This window comes from Numenius arquata, chromosome 24 (assembly GCF_964106895.1).
Source record: "Numenius arquata chromosome 24, bNumArq3.hap1.1, whole genome shotgun sequence".
Taxonomy (NCBI): Eukaryota; Metazoa; Chordata; class Aves; order Charadriiformes; family Scolopacidae; genus Numenius; species Numenius arquata.
Genome location: NC_133599.1, coordinates 4,586,565 through 4,607,772, shown reverse-complemented (window position 1 = coordinate 4,607,772; position 21,208 = coordinate 4,586,565). Strand labels below are relative to the sequence as shown.

General features: G+C 49.7%; 1 protein-coding gene across 3 annotated transcripts in view; it reads right to left on the bottom strand.

Annotated features, from left to right (window-relative positions):
• ANKS1A (ankyrin repeat and sterile alpha motif domain containing 1A) overlaps positions 1 to 21,208 on the bottom strand; it is a 111,902-nt gene that overhangs the window by 46,282 nt on the left and 44,412 nt on the right. For 2 of the 3 annotated variants that reach the window (XM_074163346.1, XM_074163347.1), the window contains exons 11-12: positions 17,608 to 17,725; positions 10,067 to 10,638 (exon numbers count right to left, since the gene is read on the bottom strand). In XM_074163346.1, coding sequence (XP_074019447.1) covers positions 10,067 to 10,638; positions 17,608 to 17,725 — 690 coding nt within the window. The remainder of the gene's footprint in view (positions 1 to 10,066; positions 10,639 to 17,607; positions 17,726 to 21,208) is intronic. The other variant, XM_074163348.1, reaches the window with a different exon arrangement.

Here is a 21,208-nt window from a genome sequence, read left to right as displayed (position 1 = left end):
TTTCTTTTTTTTTTTTAATTTCTGACTTGTGAAATCATCTCTCAAGAGATGCGGCGCAGGGTCCGGAGGGGAGGGACGGGGTCAGCACCAAGCGAATGACTCAAGCAGCAATTGCACAACGGAGCTGAACACCAACACCCTGGGCAGGAGAGAGGGACTGAATGGAAAAAAAAAAAAAACAGCTTTAACCAGCCTTTTTGAGCATCTGAAAATTAATAACTAATTTACACCACAAGTCCTGTAAATGGCAATAATGCCCCTTGGCTGACAACTCCACATTTTCTAGGCTTCTCGGTAATTGCACTGGCCCAGCTCCTCCTGGTTCTCATTTCAAGTTTAGGAAACGCATGGTGAAGAGACACCTCCGAGGGCTTTTCCCAACAGCCAGACCGAGATGAAGTCCACTGCATTTGATGGTATTTATTATTATTGCTGCTCGGCGTTCTATTAGCGGTATCTCTAAGCGCTTGCTGCTCTCCCAGCCCCGCAACCCGAGGCACGGCGAGCGCCCAGGGCCACACGATGAACTCGCCGCAGCTTCCCAAGTTTCTGGGGATCCACAATAATTGAGGTTTGAGGCGACAATAGCACAGATAACAATAGAGGGGCCGAAGCCGAAAGAAAGGCAGCTTTTCTAAGAGCCAACACGACGCAGGCTCAGAATACGCCGTGATTAGGGCGCTCGCAGGCAGCGGGCAAGGCAAGGAGATGCTGTGTGCAGATGTTCATCTGGGAGACAATATTGCAAGTGCTGCTTTAATGAGCAATTAGGTCCTGCCTGCTTCCCTGTTCCTCCTGCTGAGGCAAGACACAAGCGATCCAAGGCATGTTCCCCAGAAAAGGCTTTGGTTAATAGATCCTAGTATTACTAACTGATACTGCATCACAGAATCATAGAATGGTTTGGGTTGGAAGGGACCTTAAAGCCCACCCAGTGCCACCCTCTGCCCTGGGCAGGGACACCTCCCACCACACCAGGTTGCTCCAAGCCCCCTCCAACCTGGCCTTGAACCCCTCCAGGGATGGGGCAGCCACAGCTTCTCTGGGCAACCTGGGCCAGGCTCTCACCACCCTCACAGCAAAGAAGTTCTTCCCCACATCTCAGCTCAATCTCCCCTCTTTCAGTGTCAAACCCTTCCCCCTCCTCCTATGGCTCCCCTCCCTCATCCAGAGTCCCTCCCCAGCTTTCCTGGAGCCCCTTTAGGGACTGGAAGGGGCTCCAAGGTCTCCCTGGAGCCTTCTCTTCTCCAGGCTGACCCCCCCAACTCTCTCAGCCTGTCCTCACAGCAGAGGGGCTCCAGCCCTCCCAGCATCTCCGGGGCCTCCTCTGGCCCCGCTCCAACAGCTCCATGTCCTTCTGATGTTGGCCCCAGAGCTGGAGGCAGCACTGGGGGGGGGGTCTCCCCAGAGCGGAGAAGAGGGGCAGAATCCCCCCCCTTGCCCTGCTGGCCACGCTGCTGGGGATGCAGCCCAGGGTGCGGGGGGCTTTCTGGGCTGCCAGCGCACATTGCTGTGGCGTGTGGAGCTTCTCACCCACCAACACCCCCAAGTCCTTCTCCTCAGGGCTGCTCTCTAGCCATTGTCCTGCATCCCTGACATAGGAGCCAGGCTGCTCAGACCCAGCCGGGATCCGTCCTTGGAGCAGAGGGATGGCTGGATTGCAGCATCCACCAGGATTTCCACTAGGAAAGGCACGGAGCTGCAAATACGAAGAGCAGGAGAAAGGTCTGGGACAATACCTGCTGGCTCCCAGGAAACGTGGATCTGGGCCATGGATGTCATTTCTAGATTGGTGGCAGGACATAAACCACTCCTGGTTTAGTTTACGGTGCTTCGGCTCATGTTCTCCACATCCCCATCCCATAGAGCAGAAGCCTCATATTTCATCACTCAATGTATCCTGCGTATACAAAAGATCCCAGCCTGTGTTATGAACTCAGCATAACAAATAGAAAGGCCTGGGAAATATAATGTTCCATTTATTAATCCAAACCTAAACTACAAAAGCAAGCCAGTTGTTTGAGGCACACTCCGCCACTTGAACTTCAGAGTTCCCATCCTATATCCTCCTCCGGCAGCTCCTGCTTTGCACACACCACGCGAGGACTCGCTAAATTCGTTATTTATTTCGAGACGTTCTGCGACTGTTCGTTAGTGATAAAGCCACACGCATTTTCTGGCTAAATACGGTCTCCGAGAAACTCGTTTGGATGGGGATCAGGGACTGTTGCTTCACACCGCTCCCCAGCCTGGGTTTTTTTTTGTACAAATCCCCAAATTACAAATCTGAACACATACCAAAAGGAAAGGAACTTACGGTATAAACCTGTATTTCCCACCCAGCGCGTGGTGGATGTGCAGTTTCAGAGCCCTCCAAATACCAATTTTTTTTTTTTTTTTCAACAAACACCCAGTAAAATTCAACATTAACATGACACGAAAGAGGGTCAAACGCAACGATGTCTTTGCTCACAAGAGTGAAATGGCCGAACGCCGGTTATTTTGAACTCACAATAAAAAAAGGTAAAAACCTCTTAAAAATATCCAATCGGTTCCCTGCCTTCACAGCCGCATTTTCCTACCCTCACATCCTAACACACGAGGCCAAAAATGATGTTCTGCTGCGGGTGCAAAGGTTGTCTCCAGCTGGCAGGGTGCAACGCAGCACGGTGATGCCTCTTTGGAGGCTTCAGATAAAGCTAAAAGGCTTTAAGGAAAAAAAAAAAAAAATAAATAAAAGGCTTCTGCCGTGCTGGAAAATGCAAAGCGGAAGAGAACATAATGAAAGGTTGAATTTAATAAGGACACTGAGGTTGGACATTCCTGAAAAGAGAGTCCTGAAACCGCTAACGATCGTAAGATCGTAACTAAAAATACCCGTCAGAGCACCGATAATTTACATAGAAAAATCAAAAGCTTCAGATTCAGAAATATTGAGTTAATACACTTGAAAAGTTAACAGAAACACAGCAGCCTGGAACTGTTGGATTATTCTAGCGCACTGGATGCACACACACAGAGGCTAATTTAGAGCCAGGTTCAGCCTGGAATTGCTGACCTATAAATAAGAGAAGAAAAAAGTCATCATGCATTTAGATCTGTATTTTCCCAAATCCTCTCGAATCCCTGGACTAAAGGCTTCTGCCACACACGGGGTGATAAAAAAATGCCACCACTCACTGTATTTTGCAAACTTGCTTTAGGGAGAGCCCCCCCGGTACTTACGTTTGCCTTTCAGACCAGGACACCAACCAATTTTACCCACAAAACTGGTGAATTGTCTTAATTTGGCTTGGATGGGTTTAGCTCAGTATTAATTTATAATTTTAACAGGGTGGCCATTTGTAATAGGTACAAAGCAAACCTGTACAGAGGAAACACAAAAAGCTTTCACTTCAGAAAGTTAATTAGGAGGAAGGAAATCTCTCGGCATTGGGGGCAAAGGGAAAAGAGCATCGACACGAGGGGTGATGTAAGAATTCCTGACCTTAACACAGGAAAAACAAGAGGAAATGTTGGGATCTGGAGATAATGGAATAATCAGCCCAATAATTAAGTTGATTAAGATCCTGACGGACACGCTTGCTTCGAATAGCGGAAATCAGAACAAAAATACTGACCACATTACTGCTTTTCTTCCCCCCTAAAATAAAAATTAGAAAACGTTTCCAACAGGCAAAGGGAAAACTGGAAGGAGAGCTCAGAGATGAGGGGGACCTTGCTTCCCAGACAGGCTCCGACAGCCAAACCCAGGGCAAGCCAAGCGTGAAGATTTAAACACCTGACCAAAAAGAACATAAATTAAACATTTTGGGAGGTACAGGCTGGAGGGAGCCCTGTGACCCACGGGGCAGGGATGTCCTTGGACCAGGGAAATGCAGATGCCTGGGCTGGAGCGCACCCACTGAGGGTAACATCGGTACCGAGAGGCTGAATATATTTTTCTCAACTGCATTTCTCACTTAAAACCCCAGGATTTTGATCCGCAGCGTGGGCCATACGGGAGCCCTTTCCCCTGGCAGGTAAAGCTGCGTGAGCTTGTCAGAACAAAAACCACTGAGCTTTTACAAGATGCAATTTCACCAGGCACAAAAATAGCAGCTCTCCCCCGGAATAACAAGGGGAATATTTGCATTTTTCTTTCAACACCAGCTCCCGGCAGCTCTGAATTTCAACTTCTGGGTGTCGTTTTAAGGCAGCGGCAGGTTTTGCATCAAGAGCTTTCCTGAAAGTTTCACATTGCGATGCAAATGTTCTTAATCCTCAACTGTAAGGTAATTAAGGCACTAATTCCACGAGGTGCTTAAGCACCCAAGCGGTCCTGACAAGGTTAATGGAGCTCAAGTATTTAAAGCCCACCCCACAGCAGCCCCCACCTCTAACAACTTGCTCCCCAGCTCTTCAAAACCTGTGACGGGAGGCACAAGATGTGTCCTTTGCTCCTGGCACCCACCCTTACGTGACATGAAGACCCCCAAAAATGGGTCGGAAACAGGCAAAACACCACATCCAGTTACTGCAAATGGGAAAGAATTCCTTCTGTGGCAACAGCAAGACGTGGAGCACGGCTGCAGTTATTCGTAGGAGACGATGGCTGTCCAGTGCCATAATTAGCTACAGAATATTAATTAATTCTTCAATTAATTCACTCGGAGAAAAAAAAAAAATGCATCGAAGTCGTGGACTGTGCATCTCCCTTTTTCTAAGAAAAAGCTAAAGTAAAATGCATGTTTTATTCAGTTCCATAAATTTCTTCTGAAATGGGTTTAGATCTCTTCCTAAAAGAGCGAAAGACAGAAGACAAAGCAACTCCCTCATTTTGTGAAATTGATGCTGGAACCTCTGAGCCCAGCGCTCCTTAGGAATTCAGCATCGGAGCCACTTATTCCATAGCAGACAGCTGGAAGGGGAGGATTAAGGGATGTCAGGAGCCAGGTCTGAGGCTAATTCGCAGTACCCTGCCTCCTCCTTCACCCCTGAAACACTTAACTGACCATTTTTCTTACCGACATCTACGACCCAGAAGAGCCGTGAACTCCAACAGCGCCGTGCTCAGCTCCAGACATGGATGCAGATACAGGCTGGTGACACCAGGCTGCACAGATGCACCTCCTGGACCCTACACGTACCAAGAACAACCACAAAAACCCACACAATCCTCAAAAAATACCCTCCCCTGGATGGGGGGTCCTGGCTACACACGTATGAAGCAGAAACGAACCACCGAGATAACTGCAGGAGCAGCAGCGCATCGGAAACCGATTATAAAGACACTAAACATAAATTCTTGAGACCAAGACGCTGCCCAAAATCTCTGTGTTTTGCCAAAGGCCTCCCCTCTTCCTCTTCCTCCTCCTCCACAAGCGGAGCCCATTTCTCTGCTATTTGCATGTAGGAGTTTTCAGTTCGTCACCCCGCTCGGTCCCGGCAGCGGCAAGGATGTGGCTTCCAGATACCCCTAGCATGGTTTTTATCAGCCTGACAGCATCCAAGGGACACCGAGCGTCTGTCACAGCCCGACTTCTCCTGAAGCCAGCGCAATTTTTAGAGGACTATTTTACAACATCCTCCAGCCCAGCCATCGTTCCTCTGCTGCTTCCCTCCGGAGATTACATCCCCGCTAATTACTCTCACTGTCAGGAAGCTGCTTCCCCAGCAGAGCTGTGGCAGCTCAGTGAAGGATCGTGATAAAGTTTTACTTCGTCTTGGTTGGGCTCTTCTTCAGCACAGACACCCTGATCGATCACATGGAAAAAAGGACCTGGAAAAAAGCGCACCAGGAGCTGGGGCACGGGGAGAAGGAACCATTTAATACCTAAACCTGGCTGAGAGTGAGCAGATAGCACGGGCTGGGAATAAAGCAGAGTTGGTACATACCTTTGTTGCTCAGTGTTGCTTTGTTTGCTCACTGCTCGTATTACAGAATCATGGAATGGTTTGGGTTGGAAGGGACCTTGAGGGACCACCCAGTGCCACCCCCTGCCCTGGGCAGGGACACCTCCCACCACACCAGGTTGCTCCAAGCCCCCTCCAACCTGCCCTTGAACCCCTCCAGGGATGGGGCAGCCACAGCTTCTCTGGGCAACCTGGGCCAGGCTCTCACCACCCTCACAGCAAAGAAGTTCTTCCTAATATCTAACCTAAATCTCCCTTCTTCCAGTTTGAAGCCATTACCCCTCATCCTATTGCTACACGCCCTTGTATTAAACACGCACATGCTGGCTTTCACCCAAAGAGACCTGGAAAAACTTATCACCAAGGGAGAAATCAGCTCAGCCCCTCCTGGATGGCATCCTGCAGGAGGAGGGTTTGCTGAGCTCCCAGGGACTCCAGTACCATTTTCTATGACACAAGGTTTGCCACCTCTGGCAGGGCTCAGCCATGAACCTGGGCAGATGAGGCGGGCCGGAGCGGCTCTTTGGAGGAGGAAGGCAGAGCAGATGCCAGTTAATCCGCCCTGGAAAGGGGGCTGGCAGCCGAGAGCCCCCCTCCTCCTTCAGGAGCACAAACACAGTTTATTTCCCTATACAAAATTCATAGTGAGCTGCGACTGCCACACGCTCATCTCACAGCTGCTAAATATTTATGAGCCGATTACAAAAAACAAATTTATCACTTTCCCCCTCAGCCAAGTTTGGAAGGATTCAAATATTTATGCTGACTGGGAGCCCTGCCCCCCTCGCCCACTTCCTCTCCCCAGCTTGTTTCCCACTCAAGCGGAGGATGGAGCATTTTCGGTCCTCACCCCCCTCTCCCTGGGCGATGTGCTGCTGTTTGCTTTAATAATTTCTCTGGTTTGTTTGCAGGGAGTTTCTACCCAACAGCAGCAGAGGGGGACACCACATCCCGAAGGAGCCGGTGGGTCGGGAAGCAGCCGGGAGTCACGCTGAGCATCCTTTAGCAGCACCGAGCAGAGCTGTCGGCGTCTGTGATTTGGGCCAGGTCCTTGGAGCCGGGGAGCTGCAACTGGGACTGGGGAGGAGCTTTGCCAAGTGAATCATTCCTTCCCCATCCCACCCTTTTGGCAAAGCCGGCACCACCTTCCACTTCCAACAAAGGGCATCGGCAGCACTCAGCTGGGGAAGGGACGTGACCCTTCACTTCTAACGGCAGATTTTATCACTCCACTCTTGGATCAGGGAGGGGAGCCACAGGAGGAGGGGGAAGGGTTTGACACTGAAAGAGGGGAGATGGAGATGAGATGTGGGGAAGAACTTCTTTGCTGTGAGGGTGGTGAGAGCCTGGCCCAGGTTGCCCAGAGAAGCTGTGGCTGCCCCATCCCTGGAGGGGTTCAAGGCCAGGTTGGAGGGGGCTTGGAGCAACCTGGTGTGGTGGGAGGTGTCCCTGCCCAGGGCAGGGGCGTTGGAACTCCATGATCTTTAAGGTCCCTTCCAACTCTAACCATTCTGTGATTCTATGATTTTCCTGCTGTCGCTGCTCAGCTGGACTAGTGAGAACAGTCACCCACAGCCCAGAGCGATGCTCGCTCAGCCTCTGCCATGGATTCCATCTGTCCACGGACACAAACAGGTCCCTCCCCAGGTCCCTGAACAGACGCACCTACTGCTGGCAAGGCCAGTGGGCAAAGTCCTCAGCTCATCTGCTACAGCTGCACGATGCACAGAGCTGCACATGGACCGCTTTCCTCCTCAGTTGCCTGCATAAAGACTATTAAAATTAACAGAATAATGCATCTAAATCTGCCATTGTTTCCCCTCAACACAGAGGAAGAGCCAAATCATTGCTAACAGGGGTGGCTCAACACGGTTTTGTATCAGCCGGGTAAATTCAGAGGCTGCAAGTCGCATCTGATTCAGAGCAGCTGCATTATCCCATTCAGGGAACCAATTAAACCTCCAACAGCAGCACTACATTTATGTTTAAATCTCATTGTTGCCATTATGACCAGCTAGATCAGCCCCTTTCTGCACATACAAATCACTGCAAAAGACCCCAAAATGTTCCCCACAGGTGCATCTTTACCATTTCTTACCAGTAACAGGAGTCTGCTTTAGGATACTTTATAGCAAGAACTGGCCTGACCATATAAACTACCGTCAGCAGCCCCGTTTTATGCTGATTCTAGAGAAAATTGCTCTGCCCCATGAGCCGTGCCCCTCCTGCCGACGGCATCAAAGAGTGCAAGCGTTGCACCGGAGCCAGAATGAGACCCCACGTGCCCTCTATACATACAGGCTTTGGAAATTAAAGAGCAAATCAAGCTACAGGCAGTGAATCACCAGCTGCTGGTTTGTCCCTCTTCTTATGAGAATATTTAAACTTTACACAGTGTTTTTCCATGGGAACAAAAACATCCTGCAAAAAGAGACTATCGCCATCTCACACGTGGGGAAACTGAGGCAGAGAGGAGACACCTTTGTCCGGAATCCTTCAAGCTGGTCCGTGACAGCCATGAGACCCCACGGCAAACCAGTGCTCCAGCCACAGGATGCTGCTACCAGATAAAAGCAATTCCACAAAATGTTTAAATTACGCCAGAAACCAGGAAGACAAATAAAACCATCAGGATTTGATAGTACAATACGTTTTTTTAAGTTAGACCTGCCCCACTGGAGACAGATGGGAATTTTTCACATTCTTTCTCCAATTTCCTCCTAACGGGAAGGAAAAGCAGATTTTTCCTCCTGTGGCTTGTTAGGCTGACACTGGGTGGAAATGATGCTGTTTGTTTACAAGCAGGGAAGCAGATCTGCGGGTTCATTCCTGGGAGCAGAGGAAGCCCAGGCACACTAACGCCTTGACCTCTGCTACGAGTCAAGCTGAGCAGCACCAGAAAGTCAAAGGCTTCTTCCCTTTCAGTGTTCGCTGTAAACAGCTCGGTTAGGCATGAAAAGAGCACAGTGAAAACGAGCCAATCCTTTCAAATAAACCTTCTGCTGCAGGATCTTTCACTAAAAGCCGTGGTACAACTGACCCAGGTAATTAACAGCAAAATTTCTACAACCAAAACAGCTACAGAGGAAAACAGATATATTTGGCAACGCTGAAAGTAGATATATTTGGCTAAAAACACTGCAGGGAGCGAGAGTATGAACCGAAGGACGGGCTCGCAGCAAGGGGGGATTCCCACTTTGCTTTTAGCACCTTTGAACGTCTCCCTTTCCCACAAAAAGATGGTTTTCTACCCGAGTCAGGACGGGAGAGGCAGCTGAGCATCAGTCAGCGCAGGGAGGACGAGGCGAGCGGGGGCACGGCCGTCCCAGGAGTTCACCAGCCCGGGACACACGGCTCCACACCCCCAGCACCACGCCAGGGCTTTAATTTCCTTTCAGTGTACAAAGAGTGGTTCATCCCAGCTTATCTCTTGAGCAGCGCCGCTGCTCTACCAGCGGAGAATCATCTCCAAAGAATGTTTCAGTAATGCTGCCGTGCTGAATTTCAGAGGGACACTTAATCTCGCCCGAGTGGTTCACTAGGGCCAACTTTCTGAGCATGAAATATTTAACTATCCATGGGCCTCCTGTACTATAATAAAGTGACTTCTAACAAGCCTCTGAAATAAATATGTGAAGAGGAAAGCGGGAGCTATTAAATACACAAAACACAGCCTAATTACTCTCTTCCTTCCATCCCCATGAACCCAGGATGCTGCTTATCCCCCCGCCCCCAGCAGCAAGGACTCAGAAACAAAACATCTCTGGATGCTGGGAGAGTCCTCGGGGGAAGGATTTGGAAAGAGGAGGTCAACATAAAGATCTGAGAGGAGCACTTAGCAAACTCTCCCTTATTTTGGAGATGTAAAAACTGATCTGGCTTGCCTAAAAGAAATCAAGCCCTGTATTTGAGCAACTTAAAAAAAAAACTTTGAAAAGCCCCTCACTTCTTGCAGTTCTGCTTCTCCCCCACTCCATTTAACTCTCTCTTTTGGCATTTAACACCTTAAAAGCTTACAAGTGAGCATTTGTCTGTTATTGTGATGTGAGAGTTAGTAAAAGTAGTGAACCCCCCCTCCCGGACCCCCTCGGAAGAACAGGGCGTTAGAGAGGAGCTCACGCTGCACAGATTCATCCCTGGCACAGCAGCTCTTAAGCAAGGTCAGCCTTACCTCGTCCCACTCCGAAGCGAAGGACGGGGACTTCTCCAGCCTCTTTTTCCCGGTGCTGCAGTTGGAGAGCGATTCGCTCCGGCTCCCCATGGCATCGTCCTCCGTGGGAGAGCAGGTCAGGAGATCCGAGTCCGATTTGGACAAGCTGCGGCTGAGTTTGAGCTCGGCTTTGGGCTTGTTCCCCGGGTGGGCTCTGCCCACAGCTCTGTCCCCCTCTTCCTCGGCACCGCCGGGGTGCTGGAGCACGTGGGGCGTGACTACAGCCTCAGGATCCGCCCGGGTGACGTGCGTGTGCTGGACGGTCGCGTAGATAACTTTCTGGTTTTGGTCCGGAGAGCTGGTCCGTACTGGTCCAGGGGCAGGTAAGTCAGCATCCTCCAGCTGCATAGCAGGTGGGTGGCTGGGAGCTTCCGTCCCTCCTTTCTCCGCGGAGGAAACCAGCCTGAAAGGGTCCTCGCTTATCTCACAGATCGGGGAAGAACCGTGAAGCAACCCTGAAAACTGCTCTGGAACCTGGATGTCCTGGCCGTCGGCAGAGTCCTGGCTGCGGCTGCCACTGCTCCTCCTGTGGTCTTCGATGGGATGAAAACAAGGAAGGGGGGGGGGGTGAGGGAAAGAATTAAAAACATGGAAGAAGCAGCAAAATTCCAGCTCTCCCCCTGCCCTCCCTCAGCGAGGGAGGGAGAGATAAAGAGAGAACAGTTCAGTATTGTTCCGCGTGCTCAACTTGTACCCAAAGTCATGGCATTTATGAAATTCCAAACACTGGCCTGATTTATGCAATCTGGCAGCTCTCCTTGTTGTTTTATTCCTGTTAACACTAACTATCAGGCCTTGCTATATAAGGCTAAGAGAAGTGCTAACTATATCCTGCGGAGAGAGCAAGTGAGGTAGGAGAAGCGGAGACGGAGGCTCCTGGAACATCTGATACATTTCCATAAAGGCCAAAGTGTTATTTAGAGCAGCGCTCCCTGCTCTTGGCACGAGCTGCAGGGTGGGAAAACTGCTGGACTGTAATCAAACCTGCGAGTTCCAAAATCCCTTCCCTTAAAAAAAAAAAAGAAAAAAAAAAAAACACAAAACAAAAAAAAATAAAACCACCACGCACTGCTTTCCTCCCTAGCGGTTTCCGAGTTTAACCTCTCCTCCTTCCTCAGGGGAGAGAAATAAACAGTTCATGCAGTAAAAAACTCGATCCAAAAGTCTCTCTCTTGCAAGCAAACCGCTGAACGCAGAAGGGGCTGATGGACAAAGGCTGCGAGGGGTACCGGCCGTCCCCGAAACGTGACACTGCCACTCGGCCACTCCTGCACCCCCATCTTTAATATCAGGTACCAGGGCCCCGGATAAATCATGAATAATTGACTGATGCCAATCGCCAAGCGTGTGCAGACATACGTGTGCTCACCTCGGTCACGTTACACACGTGCGTTTGAACCGTAAAAGCAGAACTCTGTGAAGGCAAGGAGTGTAACTTGGGTTTACTGAGGGATTCCCATACCTGCCCGTAACTGCTCACAAATTTTAACCGCCTCCATTTACGGCTAAAGAAACATTCTTCAGTCTGAGGCCCCAAAAACCGACGCTGCAAAGGGACAATAAAGCAAAGCACCCCCATAACGTGGCTCTGAAATGCAAGGAGGATGTTTGGATGCGAGGAGGAAATTGCTCGCTTTGCAGAACAGTGGCTCTCGGCAGCCAAGGCAAAGGAATCCTCATTTCAGCGAGGCAAAATACACTAATGAATTTTACTTATCTTTAACTAAAAGCAGCCTATTAACAACACCAGTGAGATCAACTCCTTTCCCCCCAGCATCCTTTCCAGCACTAGGCTTGACCGGATCATTTTCAAACCCTGACACCCATCTGGTTTTGTGGTCTGTCCTCACACCAGAAACGAGGCAGGAAAGGACTGAATTAGTCACTTATCTCCGCCAGCCGCTTCAGATCCCAGGGTCTCGTGTGCCCTGCGTTTGATGAGCACAGCTAGTCCCTCTCACAGGCATTTGTTTACTCCACAGAAATGCTAGAAAAGCCATTTGCTCAGTTGGCAGCTGAGTCAGGAAGAGCCAAAGCCCGAGCGGAGGGGAACTGCCAGGGCAGCGTCGGCAGAGCTCGCTCCTCGCCGGGATCAAGTGATGCGAGGGCTTATTTCATTCTGGATCCTACGAGTTAAAGATTCCAGGACAATGAAGTAGTTGTTGATGATCTCGCCCGGGCACATCAAACCACGAGTTCTGCAGCTGAAGTTGCCAAGGGGGAGGCACGTCCCCTGCGGGCAAGGTGGTGTCTCCAGCATCACTCCTAAGGCTGGTTGGGCAGTGCCAACCCCAGCAGAAGATCTCAAGACCAGACTACGTTCAGTTACTTTGCATAAAGTTATGAAGCTGTAAGGCTGGAGAGAAACCTTGGAAGAGATCAGACACGCTGCGTTCGCAGGACAGACTGCTATTAATAAAAAAAAGCTACCGACCTGGTGAGAGGGACACAGCGTTGATGGGACAGTCACAGTAACCTGATGGGGAGGGAAAAACTTTAGCAAAATCAACAGCTTTTCTTCTTAACCTCTCTCCTGCCTTGGAAATAATTCTTTCCATGCCCCAGCTTAACCTTTACTGACATTTCTGCTGAAGGCAGAGAGGCGGCTGCTGAAAGTTTATGCCACGTGCTGGAACACTTGGGTGCAGCCAGAACAAAGTGCTCCAAATCCAGCTCCAGAGACTCACAAAAGGGCTCCTGTTGAGCAGAAATCACAGCCACCCATTCAGCCTCCAGCCGACGAAGGAGGACTTCAAAATACAAGGCAGCTGCCAGGGAAGGAAGGGGTGAAGCAAGGACAACAGCACTTGCCCAGAAGATGCGAGGAACATCTTGAAGAAGACATTTCAGAGCGTGTAAGAGGCCTGAGCTGGAAGCTGCCGACAGAAGAACCGACATTGGCAGGGAAGAGCAATCTAGCTCCTTATCAGGAACACAGAGGGCTCCCCAGGGGATCCTGGGGTTTCAAGGAACCCTTTTGGGGTTTCAACCTAAAAGTACTCCAGGATGGCCAGCAGAGAGGCCAGAACAACTACTGGCCACCTCAGGAAGGTGCACCTTTTTGGGATAAGTTACTGACATGATTCAGGTGATTTGCTGATAGTTTTTCTCATGGCAAAAAGATGAACAGCACTCATTTTTCAAGGGTGCAGTGAATTTGGAGAAGGGGAAAATAATCTTTAGGTGCTAGAAAAGCAGAGAGACCCCAGTTCTATCCATCTGCTGCACTTCAAGGGATCTGAAAGCGTCCTCCTCCAGTTACACCTTTTAACTTGGAAAGGAAGACGTCCTTAACACAGAGACTTCTGCCCAACTGCCTGAGCTCACTTTACAGACAGCACAGACATCTGACCGGTCCCCACTTCTTCAGCCAACCCCTGCTGCACCCACAGGAGGAACTTCCAACACCCAGTGGGAACAGGAACCCCTTTCTGGGTCCAGGCTGTCTGCTTCCCAGGCAGGATTCAATTATGAGCTTCCCTGCCAGCAGCCCGATGATCCCAGACACTGAGCACTTCCCTAAACTCCGAGCACTGAGCTGCAGCCGCCCTGCCTCCATCAAATTTCTTTCCCTAGATATCATCAGCAGGATTTGTTTCATGCCCCTGGATTAGGGGAACGAAGTTGTTATTGCAGCTGCTTTTTGCTCAAGCTCCTCTACCTTCAAACTAGCGAGGGCACACGCTAGTCTCCAGCTTTCACACAGAAAAGGCTCCCCATGCCACACCATGCCAGCATTTGTCAAGCGAGGAGCATGTAAATCTATCTCCTGGGGCACAGAAGGCCAGAGAAGAGGGGGAAGATGGTCCTTAGGGTGCTACTTTAGCAGTGCAAAAATAACCTTCAACTGCAATAAAACTAAACTGAAGGCTCATTTGCACAGCAAGATACCGCACGTGAAACCCAAAAGTGTACAGTATACTCCTCTATTAGTCTTATTGTCATTTTGGGCACAGTTTATCCCCCAAAAGTTACCTGAACCTGACCTGTGCTCATTTGTACTCCCTCCCCCAGTCCCCTTTTAAGAAAGGGCAATAAAACACCACCCTGGTTGCTTAGAGAGATCACTAATGTGACTGCACAGAAGCTTCTAAATACATCATGACAGCAGAAATGCAGGCTTGGACCTGAGACACGGGAAAAGGGTCTGTTCTCCAGCCCTGATAAAACCATGGAGCCACACAGGCGGTGGTTCTACACTGTCACTCATCTCACAGCAAACCAAGAGGTTTCTGTCCATTCCAACCTTTTTTTGCAATACCCATGTGTCCCCATAGATTGCCTACAGTGATGCCCACCCCACTGCTGCTGCAGCCATATTCCAGCTTTGTGACAAGGTATTTTCTTTAAATCTCTCAGCAGTACGTCTTGTCTTTTATCGTTGGGTCAGATACCTGGCTTACAGCACAGCCCTACACCTGGTTGAGCCAGTACAACCATAAAGAACAACTCCAGCAGGAGAAGAGGCAAAAGTAGGGACTTCAAGCTGGACTTCCTACGGAAGCAGCACAGCAGAACCTGGACAAACAGCAGCTTTTAAAAACCCTCAGAAGGAACCAAGTCAGTCCTACCTGCAGCTGGTTACTGAGGATGACTCTGCTGAGAAGGAAGACAAACGTCAAAACTCGGAAGTATTTTCCGTATCCATCCTCCATCAGATCTCTGTGAAGGCAGTGGGAGTTGTGCAGTCTCCTCCCGGTCAGTTTGCCACTTTTGCCCTATTTACAAGTCCCGTTAGAAGGTCTGAACGCCCTGACTTCATGCATGCGATTGCACGTAGTTTCCTTACCAAAGGGGATGGGAAAGCATTTGGCTCCAACCACTTCTGATCCTCTGCCCAAAACATTAGGCCAACTTTTCCTAGTGCTCCAGCATGTGACAGCAAACTGCTGTAACCTACACAAAAGGCAACCAAAGCCAGGCGGATAATACCACATTCATCTACTCACTGGATACCAGACAACTTGCAGCAAGAGGAACAAAGGCAGCTATCACAGATGAAAGGCACCATTAAAAACAGCGGGCCTGAAATTCAGCCTTTCAGCTGCCCTGAAAAGCCCTTCTTGATACCCTGCGAGGATCACAGTCCTCCTCTCCTGACCAACGGCTCCTCCAGAACTCATCAAATAACATCTAGAAGCCCAGGCTCTCAGATCAAGGGCCAAGAAGCAATTCCAAGCCAGGCTTCAGGCCGCTCCTTGTCCTGGGATTGAGCTGCTGCCTTTGATGCTCCAGGACCCTTCTGATCCAGAGGTGGGAAAATTCTCCAACACCCCAACTGAGGCTTCGGTCCATCACTCAGCCCTCGTTCAACTTTTTGCCAAAACGGTTCTGCTACTGCCTAAATGCATCTTCTCCTCCACCCCCACCAGGATAAAACTCGCATTTCATGCTTGCTGTGTCTGCTTCCTCTGGCATCTGACCCCGAGGACTGCGAAAGCCGGAAACGTTTCCTTTTGTTCCCAGTGCAATAAAGCGGATTTCAAAGCTGATCCACCCTTCCAGAGCAGCCATGAAGCTCACGTGCAGAAAGACACAACCTGTAACGCTGGGACAGAAGGCAAGGATGAGCACCACCTCATTTCCTGCTGGGGTTGGGAAGACCCAAGTCCCTGAGAGGACGAGCAACTGGTGAAAGATGACATGGGACCCTGTCAAAGCTGAGCTGCTCCTGCAGCACGGGAGGAGCTGGGGACACCGTCACACGTGTAGCCATGCCACAGGGAGCACTCTGAGATGTTTGGGAAAACAGCTGGTACCACCTGGAGAAGGGGGACAAACAATCGCATCCCTTTCTCCAGGTCCACCACGAAGAGCAATGGCCCTGGTAAGCTTAAGAAATGCAAGAAATGAGAAATACATTGGCTGAGCCCCTTCCCCCAGGGAGCAGCTCTTCTCTTCCACCAGGTCGAAGGCTCCACTGCATTAGACATAGTGCTAATTACATTAAAAAGAACGGACAAATCCTGGAAGATGAGAAAACTCAACTGCACCCCTGGGTTTCTCCCACTACAACAGTGGAAAGGGCTCTAGGTTTGTTACAAACACAGTCATAGATTGCAAACCCTGAAATCACAGCTATTACCTTTCTAGCTGTACGTTAAAAGGCAGGACTCTGCTCTGGATCCTGAATAGGCTGAAGATGCTTCCTGCAACCTCTCCATGAAGCGGGGCTTGGAATGCCTGTGGTACTGACATCTTCAGGTGTTCAGGGGAAGAGATTTGCATCAAGAACAAGCAGATGCAGTACTTTGAGACTTAGCTTTAATCTGACATGTAATTACGACACACCTTCAACTCCTATTAATCAAGCCTAGGCAGGGTAGGCCAGAGGAAGGCGCAGAGCCATCAGAAATAGCTCGCACTTGAATAACCAGCAATAGCTGCGCACTGAAAAGACGGCCTGAAAGCTCCTGGTTCAATGGCTGTCACCCAAGGGCTATCCCTGGCCGAGACTGCAAAGCACCAACATGAAAAGCATCCTAACTTTGCCTCCGGCAGCAAGTGGCTTTGGCAAATCCTGGTGGGAAACCAGTGACCTCTTGTGCCACCCTATACAAGCCAGGAGGGCGGCAGGACTCAAGGAATAAAAGTTATCACGCTGCAGGAAGGGGAAAAAAACCCAACCCCAGGTCTTACAGGGCAGTCAATGAGGCATCACATCGAGTCCGCGTTATCCTCTGGTCATCCCCAAAGCGAGATGGTTTCCAGGTTTAGAGTTCCCAACTAAATCCTCCCACAAATTCCTGCTCAGGACTTTCGAATAAAGCAAGAGACGTTTTCCCTCTAAACAAATCTGTTGTTGTTGTTGTTGTTGAAGGGAAGCCAAAAAGCCCAGCGATAGCCGAGCACAAGAGACAAGGTGTTCCCAGAGCCTTTGTAAAGCACAGAAGTCCCTCTGGGAGAAGAGGGCTGAGCTCGGTACTTAACCTGGCTACGTGGTGGATTTTCAGTCAGCTCTAGAAAGGGGCTTGCCCTACACATGTTTGTTTTCCTCCTTTGTTAGTTTACACCTCGAATTAGCTTTAACACACAGCGGGATGTTGATTTTAAGGCCAGGATAGCAGGGCAAATCGTCTGCTGATACAACCGTGCGATGCCAGCAGGTCTTTGAATTCAGCTGGATGGAGAATACGGCTCATTGAAACGCTCACTTTGGTTCCTCTCTCTCGTAACAACACAGCAGAGCCTCCCACCCCCCTGCAGTTACTTGACTGTGCACAAGATTCGCTTGTTTTTTTTAAGTTAACAGAGTAGGTCCTCCCAATCTCTTAGCTGTCAAAATAGCAGAGCTGCCCTTCCTCCGTGTACAGTTTGTACAGGAACGTTTAGATCTCTCCTTTATAAAAAGTGAAGACTACCAAGGAAACAAAACAATTGCAGTCCAGACCCCAGCAGCCCCACCCAGCAAAGAGTTTAATTGTTCCAGTTACTCTCTGCCCTCCCTAATTTCCCTTAAACGCATCTAAGCAAACAGCTCTGCGTTTTGGATGGTCACTTACCTTTTGTTTTCCTATCCACCGCAACCGGCTTTTTCGTTTCTGCCGTAAGCAACAGCTCGTAAGGGTGTTCCTCTTCCTCAGCTCCGCTTCCCTTGCTCTTTCCTCGTGCAACAGAGGCCTAATGAAAAACAGCATCATGTAGAGCTCCACAAAGCAACGCTATTTATCCCGGCAATAAAGCAACAAGGCCTCTTTATGTCATGGTTTAAGCAAGGAATTGGCAGAGGCGACACCTTCGCTTGTGGAGTGTGATCTAAAATGTAATACTCACAGACTGATATGGGGTTGGAAGGGACCTCTGGAGATCATCTAGTCCAACCCCCTGCCAAAGCAGGTCACTCCCCTCACTTCTTTTTATTTTTCCCCTCAAACCCCCCCAAATCCCCCTTATTTTCTAGTATTTAGGGCTGCTGACAGCTTTGTAGCACTGACCAATTGATTCCCTGCGCGAGGTCTGCAGACAGCCTGGAAGGGGGAAAAAGAGCTGAGACCGTTATTCCTGTTCATCCCAACTCAGACTTACTGTTGCTGTTGGAATTTGCATCGTCATTCACTATTTAGTTGCTGGCCCTATTAGGACATGGCTAATTAAAAAAAGAAAAAAGCCCGAATCCCTTCCACCTTCTCAGAATTCTCAGTTCTCCCATTTCTAACCTCAGGACGCTGGGCGTATTTAGGACTAAAGAGCCCTCAGGCAACACTGTATAAACTCAGTTTAACCTCAGGATGTGCTCATTTAAATCCCAAAAAGCCTCTGATTAGAGCTTGTTTGTAACATTGGCAGAGGCTCCAGCAAGCTGCTCTGGAAAGCCACCATCCATGGACAGGAACACGATCTTGATGCAGGATCCAAACAAGTCACGCTGCAGACTCACACGTGTTGGTCCACCTCAACACCAAGGGTGACAGGCATTCCTCGTCCTTGGAGAGCCACCGGTACCATCCCAGTGCTAACGGGGCCAAATTGGGCTTCAAAGCAGCCTGCCCACATGGTCAGCTGCCTTTCAGCACCATCTCCTGGCCAGACCCTGGCAGGCTGATGCAGCCCAGTCCCAGGAGCCATGTGCTCCTACAGGCAAGTGTGGTGGGGTCAAACCCAAGCCAGAAAGAAAGCGATCCCTACCTGCTGCCGAGCCAGGGGAGGACAGGTCCAAACAAAACAACCCCCCAAGGAGGGCTCCCGTACTGCTCACGGGCTCCTGGAACTGCCATTGTCTAGAGAGCAGGCTAAGCACCACCTCCATTTTCATAGAATCACAGAACCGTCTTGGTTGGAAGGGACCTTCAAGATCATCAAGTCCAACCATTTCTTCCCCAAAGTGAAAGCATTAGAGGTGCTTCAAGGGCAAACAGGTTCCTTGCAGACTCATAGTTTGGGTTGGAAGGGACCTTCAAAGCCCACCCAGTGCCACCCCCTGCCCTGGGCAGGGACACCTCCCACCACACCAGGTTGCTCCAAGCCCCCTCCAACCTGGCCTTGAACCCCTCCAGGGATGCAGCAGCCACAGCTTCTCTGGGCAACCTGGGCCAGGCTCTCACCACCCTCATTGTAAAAAACTTCTTCCTTAAATCTAGTCTGAATCTTCCCTCTTTTAGTTTCAAACCATTCCCCCTCTCAACAGGCCCTGCTAAAAATGACCTACCCGAGTGCAATCTAGGCAGGACCTCTGGAATCTCAGGGAGTCTTGGAAAGACACACGGGAGTCAGCAGCACAGGAGGAGTCCTGCCTCCGTGCGCTGTTTCTGCACAAGCCCAGCTGGCTTTTAAATCAACCTTCTCAATGGGAGGAAACGGGTCATGTCCAGTAAAGACAGTATTTATTCTACCTGCTTCAAGCACGAGCTGTCAGGCGGATCTGCTGCTTCTCAGGTGAAGGAGATCATAATGAGCAAATTAAGGAAAAAAAAAAAAAACAACAAACTTCTGACCAGATGGTGGCACAAAACCATCAGACCGTAACAGCAGGTAACAGGCTCTTGCCAAAGATCTTGGAAAAATACTGCACAGCAGCAGCCTGTCGTCACAGTTGTAGCCTGGACCTCAGGCCAGGCATTAGCACGCTCCCAGGACTCCCGCGGGTGACGAGGACTGTGCTGTCCTCTCTCAAGTGCACTGAAAGCAGCTCCCCGGCAGCACACAATTCCCAGCTTTGGCTCTGTAAACTTTTGTGCATCCATTTATAGGCCTGGTCACACCGTATCTTCTCCATCTCTCATCCTTGCAAGCTTTAAACATAGTCTGGGGTTCAAATTAGCTCAAAACGAAGACCATTTTTTGCTGGAGACCCCTCCTTGCTCTGAAGGCTCTGCAACCAGGAGTGACACAACCATCAAACAAAACTTTCCTCCAATTCATCTTTCATTTATTTATACATGTCATTTAGCATGTATAAATATTCGCTATTAGCAAAGCCCAGAAATAAGATGTTGTTAATAACAAGCGCGCTCTTTAAAGGGTACTTAATCGGCAGCAGTGGACTTTGAAAGACTTTTTAAAGGACAACTCTTCTCCTTTCTCTCTCCTCCCCCACCAGAACTGCAGACCAAACTGCTGGAACAATCCCGGCGCCTCGGCTTTTGTCTGCACTTCCCTTTCGGAGATGAGTAGTAAACAAATGAAACCGAAGTTTAATTTGACAAGGCAGGCTCTTATTCAGCTGCAAACCCAGAAGGTTTCTGCAGATAGTGAAAGGCGGCACTCGAGCACCTCCAAACAATCAGCTCTTTAGCCTGTTTGTACTCATGTTTTTCCATGATGAAAGTTAAAAGTTTCTTGTTTATGCACATCTGCTTTGACAGATAGTCCCATCTTGGCAACGGAATCAAAAGGCTCCTTTGGAAAGCAGAGTTTGGCCCGACCCCAGAACATTCAATGAGTAACTGTCCTGGCCCCGGTGCCAGAGCAGGTCTGGAGGACGGCAGATGCTGCAACGAGACGTTCACAGCATTCCCCGAGCGTACTTCTGTCCTCGCCTGCCCAACCCAGAGAGAACACGTACCGAGATGATAAATAACAGGCAAGAGGCAGAAAAAACTGAGCATCCCAGAAATAGCAAATAAAGAAAAAAAGAATCAGACCCAAACCTGCCGTATCGGTACATCCAGAAGGTCATTTCCAGGCAGCGACACACGCTGCCTGCAAGTTCTAGCCATGGAATTGGTTGCACGTCAAGATCTCCCCAGCTAGATGCTCTGCCTACAAGTCTATTTGCCAGCAAGATTTCCTTTAATGGATCACGTTTCCAAAGCCCTTAGCGGCAGGACAACACAGCAGGTGTTTTATAATTAAATATGGCCAGATAACTCAGCAGGAGCAGTCAAGGCACATTTCCCTCCCTCGTGTTTATCGTCATGAACGAGTTCTGCTTTCTAATTATGCCGTGACCCATTACCCAGCTCTGCTCTGCCCAGGGCCGGCCACGGGACCGGGGTATCACAGGCTGCAAAACCCTTTCAACAGCAGCGGAGACATCAGGCCACAATTTCACATTTCCATTTTACTGTTTATGCACTGTTTGGAGCTTGACTCTCTCTATAAAAAGGCAGTTCCATTAAAGCAAATAATGTTTACTCATGTCTCGCAGAGATTTGACATACTTCA